This window comes from Bos grunniens, chromosome 12, assembly GCF_055505025.1.
Source record: "Bos grunniens cultivar Pamir isolate PY7600 chromosome 12, Bosgru_T2T1.0, whole genome shotgun sequence".
In the NCBI taxonomy this organism is placed as follows: domain Eukaryota; kingdom Metazoa; phylum Chordata; class Mammalia; order Artiodactyla; family Bovidae; genus Bos; species Bos grunniens.
Window position 1 is genome coordinate 84,062,031 of NC_141176.1, and position 18,209 is coordinate 84,080,239.

At 40.7% G+C, this 18,209-nt stretch overlaps 1 protein-coding gene across 2 annotated transcripts in view; it reads right to left on the bottom strand.

Annotated features, from left to right (window-relative positions):
- Positions 1-18,209, bottom strand: part of NALCN (sodium leak channel, non-selective) — a 307,320-nt gene that overhangs the window by 158,376 nt on the left and 130,735 nt on the right. The window contains exons 12-13 of one of the 2 annotated variants that reach the window (XM_086330519.1): positions 13,300-13,467; positions 4,929-5,120 (exon numbers count right to left, since the gene is read on the bottom strand). In XM_086330519.1, the coding sequence (XP_086186645.1) occupies positions 4,929-5,120; positions 13,300-13,467 (360 nt within the window). Of the gene's footprint in view, positions 1-3,643; positions 3,857-4,928; positions 5,121-13,299; positions 13,468-18,209 lie in introns of those variants that run through there. The other variant, XM_086330520.1, reaches the window with a different exon arrangement.

Sequence of the window (18,209 nt, forward strand, 5' to 3'; positions counted from 1 at the left end):
AAAACCCTATTAAAATGTTTGTTATCTTGAGTTGGAAAGGAGGATCTTGAAGCATTTTAAATGGGAGAATGGCATGAGACAATTCATACCTAAGAATGTGCAAATTTGCAGTTTTAATGCAAATGGAGAATGAGCTGCAGTGTTAGGCAAGGAGACCAATGGGGAACTGGTGGAATAATGCTAATTCCTTTGGCATCCTTTCAGTTCAGGAAGCACTGGGTTTTCCACGTGGGTGGAGCTGAATCAGAGGTTCAAGGCACTGGGCAGTCACTGAGTTTGCCCAGGTTGCTGTTGTCTCACTGTCCCTCTGTCCCTCCAGGGCTCTCTTCCTGGGATTTGGATGGGAAATCAGCTTTTGTGTCCATGTCAGCTCCTCCTAGAGGCATCTCACGGCAGGTTGCTGAGCCCAAGATACAATCAGGTCCAGCCAAATCAGGGTTTGGTTTTACATCTAGTCCTGTTTCCCTGGAGAGACTATACCTGCCCTGGATGGCTGCGTCAAGGTCAACTTCCAGAAAACAGCCCAAATAATGAGCTTTCAGGCACAAATGCTGGGCTTCCCTGGTAGCTTGGTCGGTAAAAAAACCGTCTGCAATGCAGAAGACTGGGGTTTGATCCCTGGATGGGGAAGGTCCCCTGGAGAAAGAAATGGCAACCCACTCCATTATTCTTGCCTGGAGAGTTCCATGGACAGAGGAACCTGGTGGGCTACAGTCCATGGGGTCGCCAAGAGTTGGACGCGACTGAAGTGACTTAGCACACACCTCAACACCCAACCGTTGAGTACAGAGAGACACATCTCATGAGCAGGAAAGAAAGCAAGACCACAGAAATCAAGCATAGCTGGCTTGTGTTTATAACCATCTTTCTTGATCCCTTCCTATCAGGCAAGTGTCACCCGTGGATGGTGCTTTGACTTAGAATGATAATAACTGCTTTTTGTAATTGTAATACTGTTAACATTTCTTGTAAAATTTGATTATGTTTCGGGGATTTAATTCTTAACTGCATCCATATGCAAGGAGAAAGCCAGTCCCTTCCTGTTTCAACACTGTCAGCTGCTGGATAACCGATTAGGGGGCTCCCTAGTCACTGGCTGCTTTCATTAAGATGGTCACAGTAATCAGGCAGAGAAGCAGAAGCACAATTGAGTAATTGGGAGATCTGAAAATGCAATGTTCCTTGATTACTATTATAGCTAGAGAAACAGAGCAAATCCCAAGGTATCTAAAGCAGCCTTGTCTTTAATATTGAGTAGCCTCTGTATTATGCCAATTTCAAATATATTATACAGGATGTCACTTTTTTTCCCCTAATGCTTTCTAAGCCCAGGGTTGGATTGTTTATATATTATTCAACACATATAATATGATGCGGAAAATACCATTTTTGCCTGTACTTTAAGATTTTTTGATGTGGACCATTTTTAAAGTTATTGAATTTGGCACAATACTGCTTTTGTTTTAGTTTTTCACCATGTGGCATGTGGGATCTTAGCTGCCTGACCAAGGATCCAACCTATACCCTCTCCATTGAAAGGCAAAGTCTTAGCCACTGGATCACCAGGGAAGTCCCATTTTTGCCTATATATTAGATGCAAAAAAAAAAGTTTAAAGTATAATTTGTTTGGTGTCTTATGGAAACCCACTCCAGTATTCTTCCCTGGAAAGTCCCATGGACATAGGAACCTAGAGGGCTATAGTCCATGGGGTCACAAAGAGTTGGATACAACAGAGTGACTGATCGCAACTAAAAAGTAATGGAGTGGGAAGTATAGACTCTTATCCAGGATGATTTTGTATGCAGGCTCTTATTTTCAATTTCAACATTCAAAACACTTTGAAAATATCCAAAGGTGTTGTGTTGTGTTTTGCTGGTAGCTCATTTAGTGGCAAAAGTCTGACCTGACCTATGACTTATTTATTGTATTATTTATAAAAGATGCTTACTCCTTGGAAGGAAAGTTATGACCAACCTAGACAGCATATTAAAAAGCAGAGACATTACTTTGTCAACAAAAGTCCATCTAGTCAAGGCTATGGTTTTTCCAGTGGGCATGTATGGATGTGAGAGTTGGACTATAAAGAAAGCTGAGCACTGAACAATTGATACTTTTGAACTGTGGTGTTGGAGAAGACTCTTGAGAGTCCCTTGGACTGCAAGGAGATCCAACCAGTCCATCCTAAAGGCGATCAGTCCTGAGTGTTCATTGGAAGGACTGATGCTGAAGTTGAAACTCCAGTACTTTGGCCACCTGATGTGAAGGGCTGACTCATTGGAAAAGACCCTGATGCTGGGGAAGATTGAAGGCAGGAGGAGAAGGGGACGACAGAGGATGAGATGGCTGGATGGCATCACCGCCTCAATGGACATGAGTTTGGGTAACCTCTGAGAGTTGGTGATGGACAGGGAGGCCTGGTGTGCTGCGGTTCATGGGGTTGCAAAGAGTTGGACACGATTGAGCAACTGAACTGAACTTATCCTTCTTTGTCTGAAGGTTGATGTTCTGCTATAGAAATATTAACACACTGGTTACAGGGGGCTGATTCAGACAACTCTGGAATGAGATATCACCCTTAAAATATCTAGAATATTCTGCACTCCAAAAAGAGGTATGGGGTAAAGGATATAAAATCGGTTGTGTGAAATGGGAGGAAAGGGTGAAAAGTGAGGATAAATTATGAAATTAAGATAGGTCTGTGCAATAAATAAATACAGGCTGTTTCCACTTAGTACCCTCTCGCCCAGAACAATGGCTGACCCTTAGTGAGGCCTGAGGGGTAGGCCGTGAAGACAGATAACAAATATGGCGGCCTGCTCTTTGTATTTACCCCATGAGGGGGCAGCGAGGGGGCAGCCTAGGACAAGCTGGCCTTGACGACACTGTCATCTTTGCTTGCATCTCTCTGTCCCTGGAGGAAGAGCAGGCCTTTCTGTAGGGAAGTCTGGTTTCAGGCCAATCCTAAGCGGCCCGGCCATGAACAACAACCAGGCTTTGCCTGGAAGGTCCCTGCGGGAGGGAAGCTGCCCTGCCCCTCGGTCTCGGGCACAGCCCTGCACCGCAGTCTCTGGAGCGAGTTTCAGGGAACGAGACAGGCCCGCAGGCTGCCTGCTCACGTCTCTGGCTTCCTGGCCTCTCCTCGGAGGGGCTTCTCATGGCGGCGTTCAGCACTTTTCGCCACCTTGACTCAGCACATTTTCACTTCCAGCCTTTCCTCTAGGCAAGCCCCCCACCCTCACCCTCACTCCCTGGCCCATAAGAGGGCAGGAGCTTTGTTTAGGACTCCCAGGGAATGCCCGGATCCCTCTCTCCCCTCCACACCAGGGGCCCATCCACCAGCCCCTCACCCTGCCTTGCTCAGCGGGCAGAAGGGGACCCGGGCAGCCATACCCACTCCTACCTGCTGCCTGCACTGGGGCGGTAAGTGAACCAAGGCTCGCCGTGACTTTGGGCTCACCGTCCTACAAGACCACCTCGACACCTGACAGCTCAACTCCTGCCTAAGGGCAGTCCCAGTGCCGGCCCTGCAGCCGCCTCTGGAAACCGCCTGCCGCCCTTCTCCTGACCTCGCGCCATCTTTGTTGCCCCCTCCTTGCACTCTCTTATCAACGTTTAATCACGATCATGCTTTCATCCACTTACAAGTTCCTTGGCTTTATGTCCTCCTGTTTGCCATCAACTGTTCTTTCTCCTTTAAGTTCTCGAACAAGATATGGCTCACTTCAGAGCTTCAACACAAGACCCGGAAGAACACTGCTCTTTGCACTTCATCCGGCTTCATCCTGCTCTTCTTCACTAACCTCCTGTTCCACAGAGTCTTTCTGGATTTTTCCACTCCTGGTTGTGCACCTTCCCTCTGGGTTCCCAGTGTTTGCCTTTATCAAAACCCGTCATGCTTGATATTTGCTTAGTGATTACCTGCCTCTCAACTGGAATTCCTTTAGACTGGGAACTGAATTGCATTTATATCTCAGGATCACCAAGACTGCCTGGTTCTTGATAGACACTCAATAGATGCTTGGCGATGAGTAACACATTTAGCACAAGATTAAAAAAAAAAAAAAAAACAATAACCCAGAGTTTATTAGCCTATCTGTTAAGATTAAAAAAAAAAAAAAAACAGGCTATATTAGTCTATCCATTATGATACAGATAACTTTACCCTTAAAGCTTTTTTTTTTTTTTTTCTTTGATGTATTATTTGTTGTTCTTACCCCAAGACAATTCTTCTTATATAACAGACCTTACTATTTCAGTTATGGTGATAAACTTTGTCTTGGTCATTATATTTTTTTCATATTTTTAAATCTTCATAGAGTTTAAACTTCAGGGTCCTTCTGATTAGGGACTGATTAGTTTTTTTATTGATTGATCGGTTTTTAACTTTCTTTTCAACCTAAGTGAACCTTAATAAGAATACAGAGATATGAACTAGATGATCTTTTAAAGACAGTTCAAATCTGAAGAGTTTATGAAATTTATATATTGAAAATAAAAATTCTTTTCTAGATTATGCCTGACATAAAATATACATGAACTGTAAAACAGATTTAAAATGTTACCTCTCACAAACACATAAAAGCAAACTTCAAACATTGTAAAATTAATAATTTTAAAATTCTGCTATATTTTCATTTATAGGTACTAAGAACCCTATCATCCATCTTTATTGGTTTCTGCATCTCATTCTATTAGATTGTTTCCAGAATTTTAGAATTGACACATAATCTGACAATGCTGAAAATGTGCTCAGACACCTGTATTCTGTAGAAGAGACCACTATGAATATTAACATCGAATTACTCCAAGTTATAAAAAAAAGTCAGTATTTTTTAAACCTCTGCTAAAGTGAAATGACTTTGACATTAAGCATTATTACTAAAATAAAAAATAACTGCATTACACTGACTGCATTTTTTGTTCTTACCCTTGGAAATGTCGTGAATCTATCCAGCTCTTCGACAAAGCAGAACATCTGCAGACTAATTGCTGACATAACAATCAAGAGGCTGGCAGTAAATACAACCAAACTCCCCAGCTTTTTTCCAGGACCAAAGATCTTGTACACAAAGTCTTCTAATGCAGGTGAGATTTTAATAAGCCGAACTACCCGAAGAACCTGTTGTAGGAGAGAAAAACACACACACTCGACCGTTAACATTGAATCTTAAATAAGTTCATACTAAAATCTCATTTTTTTGTAGCACTCTATAAAATCGCATTTTCCGTCTGAGTATTAGTGATGAAACACTTTAAGAGCTAAGATATTAGCCTAGTTCAGTGCCTGCTGTACAATAAGAACTCAACAAATCCCAAAGGAATGAAGGCAGGAAAATGGTGACAACTCTGTTTTAACATATGCTGTGATAATTCAAAGTGGCATTAATTAACACTATTGTTGAAATAAAGTGGACAATTTTTCCTAATGTTCAAACATCAAAGAAAACATTAGTTCAATATTAGCCATATTCATTGTCATAAAACAGCCCTTCCTAGGGATTATTGTACATTCATAAAGCAATTTAAAAAACCTTTCCATCAGGGAGTCTTTATTCATGGCTAGACTGTTACCATAAGACCCATTCTATCCTTCCTTTAATTAATAGAACTTTCTGAATTTTAGCCTAGCAATTAGTTACCCAGGGGTATATGCTGCATTTTGTAGCCCCACTTACAAGTGTGGCTGGTAGACTAGGTTCAGACTTATGGAATGTGAAAGGAAGTAATTTTTACACCTTATTTTTTCTTTAATATTTCAAGTGTTTTTATTCTGAGCAGTTGGTACAAAATATAATGACATGTGTCTTATTCTGTATAGTTCACTCTGTACAAGCTCTCAACCTCTAATCTGTCTACTTTTATGGATTTAACAGACTCTTACATTCACTTTTCTCTCCTATATACTTCCTTCTTGCTCTCACTGGCAATTGAGTTTTGGCATGTGCATTTTTAGAACTCTTTGAGGAACTCCAGATTCAGACATGCTGGGATGTAGACTGAGTCCATGGTCAGACAAGGTGGATTAAATGGGAACAAAACAGGAACCATGAAATTAAATAAATTTGGCCTGGACATTTGTTATATCCTCCTCTAGCTGGGCAATGAGAACAACTGGAGTTGCCCATTTGGATCAGAAATAAAAGCTTCATATAAAAGGTGACAGCTTCAAACCAACCCAATAGGCTGGCTTTATGGATGACCACAGGGAACAGGGGGCTTCCCTGGGGGCTCAGATGGTAAATAATTCGCCTGCAATGTGGGAGACTTGGTTTTGATCCCCAGGTCAGAAAGATCCCCTCAGAGAAGGAAATGGTAGCCCATTCCATTATTCTTGCCTGGAGAATTCCATGGACAGAGGAGTTGAGTTGGGGGGGTGGTTTCAGTCCATGGGGTCACAAAGAGAAGGACACAACTGAATGACTTTCACTCACTCACCAAGTGGAGAAAACGTACATCAATCTTATCCAAGCCCTGATTTTTAGAACTTTGTTATTTTTTTAGAACTTTTTAGAACCTTGTGCTTAGCTGGTTATCTAAACACACATGTTTACATGTTTTGAATATATATGCAAAAACTCCCACACATAAGTAATTTTCTCATTCACTTAAAAAATACTATTATGTGCCAAACGCAGTGTTGGACAAATAAGATCCAATGGCTATTCCTATTACACACTGAGTGTTAATATAATACAAAGGCACAGCTCTTAAGGGTATGTCTATAAGATTAAAAGCATAAAGTAGAATATAATTAAAAGTTGAAGTATAAAGTACAGAAAAGTAACATTTTTCAACAAGTCTAAGATGCCATTGATTTTTTTTTATGTGCTGTTAAGAAATTGAAAATGCTGCTGATTAAAGTATAACACATCACTGATTATAAGGCAGATCCCAGTTTGAAAGTGTTAGTCATTCAGTCATGTCTGACCCTTTGAGACCCCATGGACTGTAGCAGCCTGCCAGGCTCTTCTGTCCATGGAATTCTCCAGGCAACAATACTGGATTGGGTTACTGTTTCCTTCTCCAAGTGATCTTCCCTACCCGGGGATTGAACCGGGGTCTCCTGCGTTACAGGCAGAATCTTTACCGTTTGAGTCACCAGGGAAGACAGATTCCAGTTTAGAGATGTTAAAATAGAAAAATTGAGGTCTTGGCATAAATGAAAGATGATAATTGAAACAGTAGTTCAAGATGGTTCAGTATCAATAAGAACTTAAGGTATCTTTGAAGGCTTCTCAGGAGAAAACAGAATATGGTAAGGAAAAGGAAATGCTTTAAAAGCTTATATTAAAATTTTTACACAAATAAAAACATGAGTTCGGATTTTTTTCCCAGCAACCCTAGCTTGCTAATCCTTCTGATTTTCCTTTGGCAAGTCATTTCTACTCTGCTCTTAATCTATGAGGCCCAGAAGGGACTCCCTGACTTCCACGATCCAGGCCTGGCCAGAGTATTCACAATGACCTCAGTCATCAGAACTTCTGTGGGGTCTAGAAGAAGTATCCTATATTTAGTCCCCAACTGGAATTACTATAAGAGCCACATAAGTTCCGAGCTTCTAGGGACCTTCTTTGCCACCACATGGAGAAAGACAGCTTAAGCATTATACCAACACAGAAGAAAGGTGAATGGAGAAACGGACCGAGTCCCAGAGATACCATATTAACCTGTGAATTTGCCATCTCTGAAGTCACACGTATCTCCTACCACCAGATTCTGAATTAACAGGAAATACTGGTGGGCTATAGTCCATAGGATATCAGAGAGTCAAACACGACTGAAGCCACTTACCCTGCACATGTACTGATAGTGAATCTGATTCCTGTTGTCTGCAGAACATTGTAGCTACATGTCTAATCAACTAATGGACAAATGTTTGAAGAAGTTGAAAAAATGTAGATTTCATTCATGTTCATTTAACATACTTCCCAGGTGGCTTGGTGGTAAAGAATCTAACTCCTGCCAGTGCAGGGGACACAGGAGAAGTGGGTTCGGTCCCTAGGTTGGGAAGATTCCCCTGGAGAAGGAAATGGCAACCCACTCCACTATTCTTGCCTGGGAAGTCCCATGGACAGAGGAGCCTGGCGGGCTACAGTCTGTGGGGTCGCAAAGAGTCAGACTTGACTGAGAGACTGAACACCCACCCACCACACAATACACACAAAAAGAAGAAAATTTATGTGAGAAATAATATTGTTCAAATTAAACATTTATACCACAGGCAAGTTTAAGCTACCAATTTTTCCCACTATAATTTTTAGCAAGGACTTTCAAACCAGAGCATATTACACTTGGGTCATTTTTGCAAATAACAAACAGCTTTATCATAAGAACTGTTAAAACAGTAACACTCATATTAACATCCAGAATAATAATATGAAAAGATTTTACATATTTATCAGACTTATTTATTCTCAGACATAAATGATTCACTATCTAATCGTTAAACAGCTGAGTCCAGGAAAGTTCACAGGAACAATTTAGCTGATCTATCGCTCACAGTACCCTGTGTTTTCTCCACTTGAATTAAAATCACATTTAAAAGACTGCCTAAGCAATTCTGAATCGTGTCCCAAATTCTAATGAAAACAGCCTATGTACATCTGTGCGATTTTGATAAATTAATATTTCACTAGTTGGAAGAAATAGAACTTAACACAATTCCCGCACTGGTGATTTGATCAGCGTTTTCAGAGGGGGTGAGCCTGCATCGTGGCAAGGCAGAATCCTTATCGGTGACTCTAATTACGCCTTTCGTTTATTTGAGGATAAGTGTGCTTTTCACTCTGTCTACCCAATAAAGCCTTTGGATTCTGTATTAAAACAGATACAAAATAAAGTACACCAGACATTCAAAGATAAGCATGGTAGGACATTCTGTGGTTGTTCTTAAAGCATATTTTCCTGGTCACATTTCTAAGTCTGTCACTAAAAGTCACTCTGCTGATTAATAGTGAGATACTGTAAAAGTTGGGCTTCCCAGGTGGCAAAGAATCCGCCTGCCAATGCAGCAGCCTGGCCGGCTACAGCCCATGTGGTTGTACAGAGCCGGACATGACTGATGCACAGCCATGGCACGACTGTAAAAATTGCGTGGTTAAGAACATGAACTACTGGGGCAGTTCTCTGATGTTCCAGTGGTTAAAATTTCCCTTCCAATGTGGGTTTGATCCTTGGTCGGGGAGCAAAGATCCCATGAGCCCCACAGCCATAAAACAGAAACAATATAGTAACCAATTCAATAATAACTTTAAAAATGGTCCACTTCAAAGAAAAAAAAAAGTCTTTAAAATAGAAGAATGTGAACTATGAGATTAAACATCTTGGGAATGAGTTTCCACCATTTGCTGGTTATATGGTCTTTGGTGAGTTACTTTGGTGAGGGACAGCAGTTTACACATATATTCTCTATCTACCAAGAAACAAATGGAACCATGAACTCGGCAGGGTGTCTGCACACCCTAGGTGTGCAAAAAATACCAGCCAGTGTCCTCACCCTGCTATGTTAGAACCAGAAATGAAAGTGAAAGTGTCAGTCGCTCAGTCGTGTCCGACTCTTTGCAACCCATGAACTACAGCCCGCTAGGCTCCTCTGTCCATGGAATTCTCCAGGCAAGAATGCTGGAGTGGGTTGCCATTCACTTCTCCAGAGGATCTTCCCGACCCAAGGATCGAACATTCTGTGACTTTCAGTGGGACAGTGCTGCCTCTGTTCACTCCATCAAGCACACATTCCCCTCAAGACAGGGGTCACGTGGTTCTCTCTACCTGGAACGCATCCCCCACAGACCTTCTCAAGATTCGCTCTTTCTCTGCCCAAATGTCCCCTCTTCAAAGAGGGCTTCCCTGGACAAACTTAGCCAAAACAGCACCCTTACCCCACAGCTTCTCCTTTTCCCCCTGCTTGCTCCTTCTGAATCGCATTTCCAACACTCCTATTCCTTTCATGCACTTGTATGTGAAAGGCTTGCCGTCTAGAATGCAAGTTTCCCAAGGTAGGGATCTTCTCTGTCTTGTTCACCTCTCTCCCTCAAGGTCTGGAACTGTGCCTGACACATAGGAGGTGCTTCAGAAATACCCCTTGGATAAATAGATGGGTGATACCAACTCTCAGAGATAAGTGATATAAGGGAGACGTTTTTTGTACACAAATATTGAAGGCAGGAGGAGAAAGGGACGACAGAGGATGAGATGGCTGGATGGCATCACTGACTTGATGGACATGAGTTTGAGCAAGCTGCGGGAGTTGGTGATAGACAGGGAAGCCTGGCGTGCTGCAGTCCATGGGGTCATAAAGAGTCCGACACAACTGAGCAACTCAACTGGATATCAACTCTCAGAGATGACGGATAAAAAGGGAGACATTTTGTACTCAAATGTTGACTTCGTTTAAATATGAAAAATGTGACATCCACTCCGGGAAGAACTGCTGCCAACATAATGAAGCAAGGTCAAGTGAGATGAGAAACAAGCATGTGGACCAACCAGGGAGATCAAAGTCAGCCCATAAAGAGCCAATCTGTTCAGGACAGTGGGTTCCCCATCTGTGAATCTGCAAAAATCCTGAGGCATCTAAACTTCTTGAGAGACTTATCTCTTAGGCACAAAATAAACGAGGCAGTGTCTAATGATCTCATTAGAAAAATATAAACTTGGCCATGGACACAGAGAGAGGAATGAAAATCACTCAACTACTAACAAAAAATTAAACTATTACAAATTATATAGGCATTAACATTGTTAACTTTGGGAAGCTCCTGGCGGTCCACTGGTTAGGACTCTGTGCACTCACTGTTGTGGGCCTCGCTAATTGGGGAACTAAGATCCCACAAGCTGCATGGTATGGCCAGAAAAAAAATGCAAACTTCACTGACCAGGCATTATGTGACCGTATCTATAGCTATATGTCTGTATATATATACAATGATTAGAGCCATGCATACCGATTTTAGATATTTTGTGTAAAATAGACTAGAAGAAAAGAACCTAGAGATGGTGACTATTAACGATTTGTAATAATTTGGGTTATTTCTTTCCAGCCATTTTTTCATTTATAGGTATTCTATAAACATATATAAACTACATACGTTATTTATAGGCTGGATTTGTAGCTATACCTGTTATATACTTTTATACTGTTTTCATGTAAATAAAACAATCATATCTTTAAGTTACTATGTGAGCTCAGTCGCTTTAGTCATGTCCGACTCTTTGTGACCCCATGGACTGTAGCCCACCAGGCTCCTCTGTCAATGGGATTCTCCAGGCAAGAATACTGGAGTGGGTTGCCATGCTCTTTTCCAAGGGATCTTCCTGACTGAGGGATAGAACCCACGTCTCTTATGTCTCCTGCATTGGAAGGTGGGTTCTTTACCACTGTTCATCATAATCATTTTTATGGTCAAATTTCCATATGACTTACCAAGCTATTCCTCACATTTATCACTTAAACAGTTCCCATTTTTTCTCTCATCAATAATCCTAGACTAAATATCTTTGTTTGCAAAACTTTGACCTATGTGTAACTTTTCAATGAAAAATTATCTGAAAGAAATGCTAACAATTTTAAAGCAAGCCCTGAATATATTTTACCTGGTATCCTTGCTGAAAGAGGCATCAATGTCTTTCTTAATTTGGTTAATTTAATAGGTTTATAAAAAAAGATATGTTGTAGCTTTAACTATGAGGCATATTTTCTGCAATTATGTACAATGATTCTCTAACATTAGGTACTAAATGTGCATGTTGATTCTGTGAATCTAGACAGCAGTGCCCAAGAGCATATAATGACATATGCTTGGAAAGCATATTTTGTATCAAGAGTTTTAAATGTGTATGTCTCCTGCCCCAGCCATCTCACTTATGATAACCAAGCCTGAGGATATAACCCAACAAGTGACAAGGGATTTTCGTTCAAAGATGTTGACAGTATTGAAAGCTCGAACCATGATGCCCTCTGTGAGTTCAATATGCTTGGCTGTGATTGCTGGAGACTCAGCTTTTTATGTGTGTTTGTGGGGTATGTTTTTCATTTTTGTGAACTGTATTTTCATGTCCTTTCTTCTAGGTATCAGAAGTATTCAGTTTCAGATTGCAATCTGGCAGTTGAAGTTAATATTGCTCTGAATATGACAGCTTCAGCACCAATAAATAAGTTCGTCAGTGAAGTTGGAATGTATTTTCTTTCATCTAAGGAATTAGAATCTTCTTTCGCTGCGTAGTTTTTAAAAATTCTACTGCCATTTAATTCTCCAAGTCTTTAAAATATCTATTAAGAAAACAATGCAACTTCTGACATTTACATGACAAATTATATAAATAACCAAATTTCGACTCAGAAAATGACTATGAGATTTTTAAAATTAGGATATCCCATATACATATATTTTGACCAAGTATTTAAAATATCACTCAGCACATGGCTATTGCTAACAAAGAACATAACATTAATACTCACTTTTGTTTACTTAACAATTATAAAGTAATATGATTCAATATAATGCACTTAAAACAATAGATACCCAGTTATTACAAAGTAAAAATTACAGATATTATAATTTAATCACCACAAAGAAATTTATAGGCATTTTTAAATAATAAAGTATGACTATATTCTGTAAAGGTAAGTTTAATTTTTTATTGTTTCAATTTTAAGTACTTTTGAGCAAACAAATTTAGGCTTATTAAGAAGGGAGATCTACTCTTGGAATTAAAGTCATATATAAAGTCATATATCAATTTCAAAATTTAATATGAATGCTCAGATTATAATACCCATGTGAATATAAAATATGTATGTCTATTGTGCTGTGCTAACTTTTTGTGAACTGTATGAAAAACACCTCCATTTATTACTATAAATTTTTTGGAGTTTATAAACAGTAATTTTTTATCTTTTGCCATGCCATGAGACATGTAGGATCTTAGTTTCTTGACCAGGGATTGAACCTGTGCTCCCTGCAGTGGAAGTACAGAGTCCTAATCACTAGTCTGCAGGGAAGTCCATTACATCTGATTTACTTCATTTATTTTTGGTTATACCAGCACACGTGAGCTCTTAGTTCCCTGACCAGGAATTAAACCAGCGTCTCCTGTATTGGAAGCTCGAGTGTTAATCTCTGGGCCACCAAGGAAGTCCCTACGATTTATGAATGTGCTATCTTTGGTATTTAAGATGTCACTGAGCCCATCTCAAGTTTGTAGTTAGAAAGGTTGTTGCAATATCTAGTTGTTAGAATGCATGTATGTTCTCTGGAAAGAAAACAATTCTAAAGAAAAACAGGCATTATGTGTATTACCTGAAAGTATGTGAACTGGGAATGATAAAGGTCTGGATATGCATGAAGAGTGGTTCCAATTACGAGGAGCAGCTCGAATTTGTGGAGAGATGAGCTAATATATCCAGTGAATCCCAAACACCATATCTTCAGAAGTGCTTCCAAATCAAAAAGTACTGTAAAAGCCACCTAGAGGAAAAAAGAGTGAAATTAAAATCAACCCGCAATTTATTTCAAAATATGTCATGTGTTTGTTAGTGCATGAATTTTCACCACTAGCATAAAAAAAGAGAAGATATGTTATATAAAAATATAGAATGAAATTTTACTAAAAAGATGGTTTTAAAACACACCAACTAGAACATCACAGACCAAATGTATCTTCAGTGATCAGAGAAGCATGGAAAAGTATTAACTGTTTCTGAGAGGTATTATTTCATTAATTTTCTCTAAATTTTCAAGACCTGTACTTAGAGTACTTCTTTTTTTTTCCCCCCAGAAAAAACTCGTTGACCAGGCGACATGAGGTATCTTATAAATTTGCTGCTGCTGCTGCTGCGTCACTTTAGACGTGTCTGACTCTGTGCGACCCCATAGACAGCAGCCCACCAGGCTTCCCGTCCCTGGGATTCTTCAGGCAAGAACACTGGAGTAGGTTGCCATTTCCTTCTCCAATGCATGAAAGTGAAAAGTGAAAGTGAAGTCGCTCAGTCGTGTCCGACCCTCAGCGACCCCATGGACTGCAGCCTACCAGGCTCCTCCGCCCATGGGATTTTCTAGGCAAAAGTACTGGAGCAGGGTGCCATATTTGGTGCCCCTTTAAATCAACTTCTGGTGGACATTTCCCAGACCTGAAAGTAAAGTGATTTTGAACTTTAATCCCACATGGGCAGGCACGTGCTGTCTGATTTTCAGTAAAGTGTACTCTTTTTCTATTCTTCTGGAGTCAGGATCATGACTCACGATTTCCTTTTGAAGGAGGGACAGTTTCCTTCTCTCACAGAGGTAAAGACCTCATGTGTCCTGATGCTATACAGCCCCGCCTCCTGTCCAGGTTACAGCTCTTTGTAAGGCACCTTCTAGGTGATAAGAACATGCAAACACCCTCAGGGCAGCTACTGGCCCTGGTGCCCCCTGGGAGTTCTGCATTCGCGTCAAAACACTTTCTTGACTTTGAGACTGTTCCTCTAATTTTTGCATGCTCTGCTAAGCATTTTAAATGTTTTACTATTCTAGGTGTCACTCTTAATAATTTCATAGATGATTTTCAGCCACTTCTGGGGACCATGTTCTATGTGGTTCCCAGAATCAATAAGCTATTTATTTTGTGTTTAAACATGATCATATTTTCTATGTTTAAAAAAAAAATCTTGAACCTTCTTTGCCCCAGTCTGTAATCAACCACTTCTGTAAGGGCATATTTTCTATGATTTTTGATAGGAAAATTCAGCCTTCTTACATTTAGCGTGCCAAAGTTATACCTAGGCTTATGTTTTTAGTTCATTGTGTGTCATTGATGTTTATCTTTTAACTTTTTCTTGTCTTTTCTGGCTTGGGCAAATCGTTGTTAATGTCTTTTTTCTTCCTTCTTTATTTAGACTATATTTTTCTAATCTCCCGGCTTAAGGCTCAACTGTCATGTATTAATCTATACCTTTTTATTATTGCATCCAAATTAAATAATTGCAAACTCCTCTCCTGCTCACTCTTCCCTCACACCCTTACCAACCTATAAACCGCATAGTATCATCCATCTTTCACCCCCACTCCTAGTGATACCACACCTCTTCCTAAATTTTGCTTTTTCTGAGATCATCCACCAAAGTTTTTTTTTTTTTTGGCCACAATGCGTGGCTTACATGACCTTAATTGTACAACCAGGGATTGAACTGTGCCCTCTGCAGTGGAAGCTCACAGTCTTAACCACTGGACTGCCAGGAAAGTCCCAATGCTAGCTTCTTGAATAGTAATTATTGCTTTTTTATCAAGCCCCAGGTGGAGCCAGTGGTAAAGAACATGCCTGTCAATATAGGAGATGCAGGAGACATGGATTCGATCAGTGGGTCGGGACCCTGGAGGAGGGCATGGCAACCCACTCCAGTATTTTGCCTGGAGAATCCCATGGACAGAGGAGCCTCACAGGCTACAGTCCATGGAATTGCAAAGAGTGGGACAGAAACGCCTCAGTTTAGGAACATTTTCTTCTCTCATTTATTATTACTTTTCCGTTCCCTTTGTCCTTCAGGGACTCCTATTATTCCAAAATCAAGTTTAGACTCTTGATTTTCCCTCTTGATTTCTACCATTTCTTTATTTTTACCCACTTGTTCTCTCATATAATTAGCTCTCATCAATGACCATGCCCTTTTCAGCTCATTTTTTTTGAAAATGTTAGTCAAAGTTCAGAAGGTCTGTTTTTTGCCTTAATTAACTATCTTTGAGATACTGGGTGGAGTGGGGGGGACCCTCTTCTCTGGCCCATCCATTCTACCAGATTGGGAAATTTCTGTACATACTCATCTTGGATTTCAAGTTCCATCTTCAGTTTCTGAGTCCCTTTGTGTGTGAATATTTTTCTTTGCTTGCTCACTGCTGTATGTTTTGTTTATTTGTCTTTAATGCTCTCAACAGTGGTGAGATTATTTTTGGTGATAAATGACCTAAAACCCTATGGCCACTTGGCTGGGCAGCAGGGGGAAGGCAAAAGGAGAAGGGGGCCACCAAGGATGAGATGGTTGGATAACATCACCTACTCAATGGACATGAACTTGAGCACACTCTGGAAGACAGTGAAGGACAGAGAAGCCTGGTGTGCTGCAGTCCATGGGGGTCACAGAATTGGACACAACTTAGTGACTGAACAACAAGAAGAGGAAGGAAGAAACTGCTTTGTGTCAGGATTCCATCCCAGGCGGGTGGAATCCATTCCTGGGAGTAATTCAGCTCTTCGGGAGATTCTTTGCCTGGATCTCAGAGATCAACAGGATTCTTCTGGGTCTCCCAGGACCACAGTTTCTCTGCAGGGTCGGCCTCAGGTGCCCAGAGGACCCAGATCCTGGCCACAAGTCCCAACAAGAGGCAATTAATCTCCAGCCTGGCTTCTCAGCCGGGGCCCTGCAGCACAGGAGGAAGTCCAGCAGCTGTCCCCCTCCCCCAGGCATCTTGGCAGAGTCTTGGAGAAATTGAAACTCCATGGGTCCATCTGAAGGCTTCCCTGCAGCCTGGCTCGGCAGCTGTATTACCAGAGGCAGCAGCGGCCAGTACCCAGGGTCCACCTCTCCCTCACCTGTATTTTCAGACTTTCATTCCAAGGGAAGGAACGTAATTCATATCAAAGTGGCCTTTTCTTTTTTCTTTTTTCTTTTTTTAAATCAGGGAACTACCAATAAATGCCAGAAATACATTCGAATAGATTGCCTAATTACATATAAATATAATTAATCACTTTACTAACTTTACATTTGCTATCAAAAGACAGATGGAACAATCTGTTTAAGTGATCATAATTTATAATAAATATGCAGTTGGATCCTTGTGCATTATTATTCGCCTGGTGGGAAAACCATGTGCTTTTCAAAGCCACTAAAAGGCACTAAAAATGATTTAGCAAAGTATTATGTGACTATGTATAAACACCGATATTCCTACTGATTTTCCTACTAGAATTCCTGATTCCAATTCTCCTGGGAGGAAATGCCTTGGTTACATTGTCTGTGATGTTAACAGGCACATGCTAACATGAACATTGTTAACATTGTCTGTGAATTTTTACAGGCCAACATTCCATTCTCCAAGAAATAGTATTAGTCCCAAAGTCCTAAAATTTCATGGAACAATATGATACATAAAAATATGTCTAACTTACTCATCAGTTCAGTTCAGTTGCTCAGCTGTGTCCAACTCTTTTCGACCCCATGAATTGCAGCACGCCAGGCCTCACTATCCATCACCAACTCCCAGAGTTCACTCAAACTCATGTCCAGTGAGTCAGTGATGCCAACCAGCCATCTCATCCTCTGTCATCCCCTTCTCCTGCCCCCAATCCCTCCCAGCATTAGTCTTTTCCAATGAGTCAACTCTTCGCATGAGGTGGCCAAAGTACTGGAGTTTCAGTTTAGCATCAGTCCTTCCAAAGAACACCCAGGACTGATTTCCTTTAGAATGGACTGGTCAGATGTCCTTGCAGTCCAAGGGACTCTCAAGAGTCTTCTCCAACACCACAGTTCAAAAGCATCAATTGTTTGGCACTCAGCTTTCTTCACCACATCAATTCTTCAGCGCTCAGCTTTCTTCACAGTCCAACTCTCACATCCATACATGACTACTGGAAAAACCATAGCCTTGACTAGACAGACCTTTGTTGGCAAAGTAATGTCTCTCTGCTTTTGAATATGCTATCTAGGTTGGTCATAACTTTCCTTCCAAGGAGTAAGCTCTTTTAATTTCATGGCTGCAATCACCATCTGCAGTGATTTTGGAGCCTAAAAAATAAAGTCTGACACTGTTTCCACTGTTTTCCCATCTATTTCCCATGAAGTGATAGGGCCAGATGCCATGATGTTAGTTTTCTGAATATTGAGCTTTAAGTCAACTTTTTCACTCTCAGCAAATTTGGAAAACTCAGCAGTGGCCACAGGACTGGAAAAGGTCAGTTTTCATTCCAATCCCAAAGAAAGGCAATGCCAAAGAATGCTCAAACTACTGCACAATTGCACTCATCTCACATGCTAGTAAAGTAATGCCAAAATTCTCCAAGCTAGGCTTCAGAAATACGTGAACTTACTCATAATTATGGGTTATTCTAGCAAAGGGGAGAACTACGTCAGGAATTACAGAAGGGATTTAGGGAAATTAAGTTGCCAGTGTCGGTTAGAGGGTTTAGCACAGGATTTCAATTCAGCAGAAGGTAACGGTTTGGAACAATCAGGGCA